This window comes from Penaeus monodon, chromosome 38 (genome assembly GCF_015228065.2).
Source record: "Penaeus monodon isolate SGIC_2016 chromosome 38, NSTDA_Pmon_1, whole genome shotgun sequence".
NCBI classification, from domain to species: Eukaryota; Metazoa; Arthropoda; class Malacostraca; order Decapoda; family Penaeidae; genus Penaeus; species Penaeus monodon.
In genome coordinates this window covers 30631767-30636766 of record NC_051423.1, presented here as the reverse complement: position 1 = coordinate 30636766, position 5000 = coordinate 30631767, and the positions used below count along the sequence as shown (strand labels likewise).

At 37.3% G+C, this 5000-nt stretch overlaps 1 protein-coding gene across 2 annotated transcripts in view; it reads left to right on the top strand.

Moving 5' to 3' along the window:
* Window positions 1-5000, top strand: part of LOC119596969 (solute carrier family 22 member 5-like) — an 18009-nt gene that overhangs the window by 2039 nt on the left and 10970 nt on the right. For both annotated transcript variants that reach the window (XM_037946373.1, XM_037946371.1), the window contains exon 2: window positions 2453-2575. In XM_037946373.1, coding sequence (XP_037802301.1) covers window positions 2513-2575 — 63 coding nt within the window. In that variant the 5' untranslated portion in view covers window positions 2453-2512. The remainder of the gene's footprint in view (window positions 1-2452; window positions 2576-5000) is intronic.

Here is a 5000-nt window from a genome sequence, read left to right as displayed (position 1 = left end):
TGACTTATGGAGAAAATACTTGCGTTCTTCATTGTCTCTTCTCATTTTTTTATTGATTTAATTGGCAAATGAGAAGCAGAGCATCGAAATGCGCATGGTTACACACCCACACAATTGGAATAACATTACAAACTTACCGTAGTTAAGTCTTCTTTGTAAACAAACCGGAAAATCTGCGAAATGACAGTAACATTCTTTTCCCTCCCTCCTACCCCCTCCCCCCATTCGCCGAGACTCAGAGCCGATGCCTCCTCAGCCAGCGAGAGAATAAAATAAATGCCTTTGTCACACTTGTTCTTTTCCTCCAATTTTTTCGTTTCGACAAGAGCTTCCCGCATGCGAATGGGCTGAGCCGGCCACGTTGGCAGAGTTAGTAAATGTGAACAGACATGGGGTCATAAGAGTCAGGTTTTGGGAATCAACAAGCATTCTCATGCATGTCACATCCCAAATGTATATGATTATTTAAAGAAGACAAAATTAAAGTATTCAAGATTATTGAATTATATTCATATGACCTTCTTTTATTTAATCCATTAATAAAACCATTCTAGAAGCACAAGATCAAGGCGCAAATTATTCTCAGACGAAAATGGTCGCTATCGACTTCGTCCGGGAGGCGTTCCGCTTGCATGCAATGCACGGGGGAGCCTCACATTCATAGACAAACGCCAGATCTGACGGTAAAAGTGCTAGTGTTATGGGGCCTACCAAACAAGCACTTTTATCGTCCATTTTTATTATTATTATTATTATTATTTTTATTATACGAGATGTTCATTTAAGCATAGTCTACTATTCTAGAATATTTCAATTTACAATATTGTTGTCATCTTTACACAATTATATCTATTTGAAATAACGGTGTGACATGTATAACCCCATGTTTGTTCACATGGGCACTATCTTTGCCAGTTGGTAGTAGTGGTACTCTGTGAGTGTGATGGGGTCAGGCCATTTGCATGCGGAGGGTTCTTTTGGAAACGCAAACACTGACGGAAACAAAGCTACCACAGTTAGTGTTTCGTGCATCTGTCGTTCGTGTTCGCCAAAAAGAAGGTTGTAGATATTACCACAGCAACGCAAAACACAAGTCATCTTACAAAGGGGAGATTAAATACTACAATAGAGATTTATAGAAGAGGAAGAAAAAAAACTGTTATTTCTGTTGATGCTAAAATCCGTCACACACACACACATCAGCACACGAAAAAAACCACACACGGACCACGTAAAACACACATTTTTCCCAAGCTACCATCTCTCAAAAGACACGAAAAGTCCGATCATCACATACACACAAAAAAAAAAAAAAAAAAAAATCCCCCTCCCCCCTAAAAAGAAAAAGAAAATAGAACGATTATTCATTCCTAATATCAGCGTGGCAGCACACGCGAAGGAAGCGAACGGCCTTGAACTATGATCACCGGCCAGAAAGTAATCGATCGGAGAAACAAATGAAAATCACCTCGCGTCAGAAATTATACCTGCGCGCGGCTGGATGGCGGACACGAAAGAATAAATGAGAGAATAAACGTATCTTGGAAGGGAGGAGGATGAATAGGTTCCCGCACGCAAAAGGAATTAAGTGAATGATTGAGCATTTGGAAACAGAAATAGGTAAGTGAGAGCGAATAGATAAATGATAAGATATATGAATAAACGACTAGATATGTAAACAAGAATATAAATACACAAGTAGGTAAATAAATTAATAAAAGTTGAACACTGAATAAATTACTGAGCAATGAATAAATTAGTTAACAATGAGTAGGTAAATGAAAAATTAACTAATTAGTGAATAGCGAATAAACATAAAAAAAGAATTAGATAAATAAATGGAAATGAACCAAAGGAATAGACTGAGTGAAGAACATAGATAAATAAAAGGAAGAATAAACACTAACAGAGACATTAATAATTAAAAGAACAATGGATGTTAGCTAAAGAAATGAAAGGAATAGAAATATAGAAAAAAGAGTAATTAATCGAACGAGACTTTAGAAAAAAAAGTAAAAAGATAACGAAGGAACAGACATTTGCAAAAAAAAAAAAAAAGAAAAAAAAAAACGTGGAAGAGAGCAGAAAAGTAAAACAGAAAGAATAAGAATTTTGAGAGAATTAAACAACAGAACTAGAAACGAGCATTTTAAAAAGAACAAAAAAAATAAAAAAAATAAATCGGAAGAGGAATCAGAAATTAGGAGAAGAATAAGGAAGAGAAGTAACCGATAAAGAAAGGAAGAGGAAACAAATAAACGGGAGAATCATGCCATAAGCGACGCCAATGATGCACGAGTTCGAACGTAAGAAGGAAGTCGCGGCGCAAAAAATAACACAGTGGTATAAAATTATTATTCATATCACGTAAATAGCATTGGACTTCCTTAAACGAAGCTCAGTGAGTAAGCAGAAATAAAAATAATCTAAACTGGAGACGTTTTCTTTACAGTTAACACAGATTTCGATTCGACGTGGAATAGATTTATCCGAAAGCTTGACGGATTCTACAATGGCGATTAAAGACTTCGATGACATTTTCGTCTATATCGGAGGATTCGGACGATACCAGATGGTAAGTATGTATGTTTATGTTTAGAGAGAGAGAGAGATAGATAGATAGATAGATAGATAGAGAGAGAGAGAGAGAGAGAGAGAGAGAGAGAGAGAGAGAGAGAGAGGAGGGGGGGGGGATTGAAAGAGGGAGGAAGGAAGAGGTGGAAAGAGGGAGGGAGGGAAGAAGAGGGGGAAGAGAGGGGAAGAAGAAGAGGAGGAGGGTGGGTGGGAGAGAGGGAGGGAGAAAGAAAGGGAAGGAAGAAGGGAGGGAGGGAGGGAGAGAGAGAGAGAGAGAGAGAGAGAGAGAGAGAGAGAGAGAGAGAGAGAGAGAGAGAGAGAGAGAGAGAGAGAGAGAGAGAGAGAGAGAGAGAGAGAGAGAGAGAAAGGAGCGAGGAAGGGAAGGTGTGTGTATTATATATGTAGATATCATGCACACACACATATATGAAATATATTAATATTAATATATATATATATATATATATATATATATATATATATATATATATATATATATATACATACACATATGATTTCATTCTTATTATATATATATATATATATATATATATATATATATATATATATATATATATATATATATATATGAAAAGAGAAACAGCCACAGTAGAAAATGAAACTAAACCGTAACGTTTCGAACTCTTCAAGAGTTCCTCTTCAGACGAATAAAACCGAAATGGATACAAGGAGATAATTTTGGCAAGTATATATAGTGATAGAGAGACAGGACGAACAAGAGCTGAATCAGGTCTCAGGAGGGTCAAGGTCGAAGAGTCTGGGGAAGGCTTTGCTAACTAATGAGGAGGTAAGATCATCCAGGCCCCATTGACCAGCACTCAAGTTGAAATTAGGCATTTTTCTAATTAAAAGAGATTCTAACATTTTTCTTTCGTACGAATTGGCTGATTTATGAATTAATTTAGCGCTTTTCCAGTTAAGCCGGTGACCTTCATCCCGTAAATGAACGAAACACGCATTTGATTCTCTAGCAAATCTAACATCACGCTTATGTTCATTAATTCTTTTCTCAAAAGCTCTACCGGTCTCACCTATGTAAAACTTGGGGCAATCTTTACAAGGTATAGTGTAAATACCGGGAGAAGTCTCAAGAGCACCGCTAGCCGCATTGTGTTTTACTAAAGTATTACGCAACGTATTCGGATATGTAAAGACAATGTCAATGCCAGCGCCTTTAAACATGTGCCGTTTTTCATCGAGGGACGGGTTATACGGAACAATTAATAGATTACTGGCACTATCCTGTTGAGAATTACGGGAATGAGTATAAAATTTCCATCTCGCAGATGAGTGTGCCTGATTTAAGAAGAAATGGGGATATCCTAATTTCGAAAAAGTTTCAAAAATGACGTCAAGCTCCCGATCAATAAACTCATTGTCACAAATTCTATATGCCCTAAGAAACATGGACGAGACTACTGACTTTTTAACATATAACGGGTGATTCGAGAAAAAATGAAGATAATTAGCGGTGTGAGTGGGTTTACGGTAAACCGAAAATTTAAGCGAGCCATTTACATTGAATAACAGTATGTCGAGAAATGGTAATTTCCCTGAATCTTCCCATTCTACTTTAAAATTGATAGTACGCGCGAGGTTGTTGAGTTTACTGAGAAAATCATCGAAATCTGAACGGTTCGCTTGCCACATAGAAAATACATCATCAACATAACGAAACCAAACCGTGTCGGGAGGGAGAATCGACGGAAGGAGTTCAGATTCAAACATCTCCATATATAAATTCGCAAGAACCGGGCTTAAGCTACTTCCCATCGCGATACCATTGATTTGTTTATAAAATTCGCCGTCAAAAGTAAAGACATTATTCGTGACGCACAAACGAATGAGATCAATAAAGCAATTGACCGGAATAGGGATCTTATCACGAGCTGAATAAAGTTTTCTTTCAAGAAATTCTAACACATCTTCAAGCGGAACATTAGTGAACAAAGAATCTACATCAAAGCTCACTAATTTCTTACCGTGCGTCGGCAAGTTTCTAACCTTATCCATGAAATCCATTGAATGTTTAATATGACTATCAGAAAAAGACCCCATAAAAGGAGATAAAACGCTCGCTAGCCATGAGTCTAAAGGACGGGTAACCGAGTTGCAAAACGAAATAATAGGCCTTAGAGGGACGCCCTGTTTGTGAGTTTTAGGAAGGCCATAAAAATACGGAATAGAGGGATTAACCGTTCTAAAGCGATCAAAGAATTTGGGGTCAGGACAAAAGGCAGCAATACGTCTAAGGTTTTTACGAAATGACTCCTTGACAGAAGAATACGGGTTGGAGCGCAGTTTTTGATACGTCGAGTTGTCGTTCAAAAGGGAATGAGCTTTGCTTATATAATCAGATTTATTTAGGATAACTACGTTATTACCTTTGTCGGCTTTGGTAATTA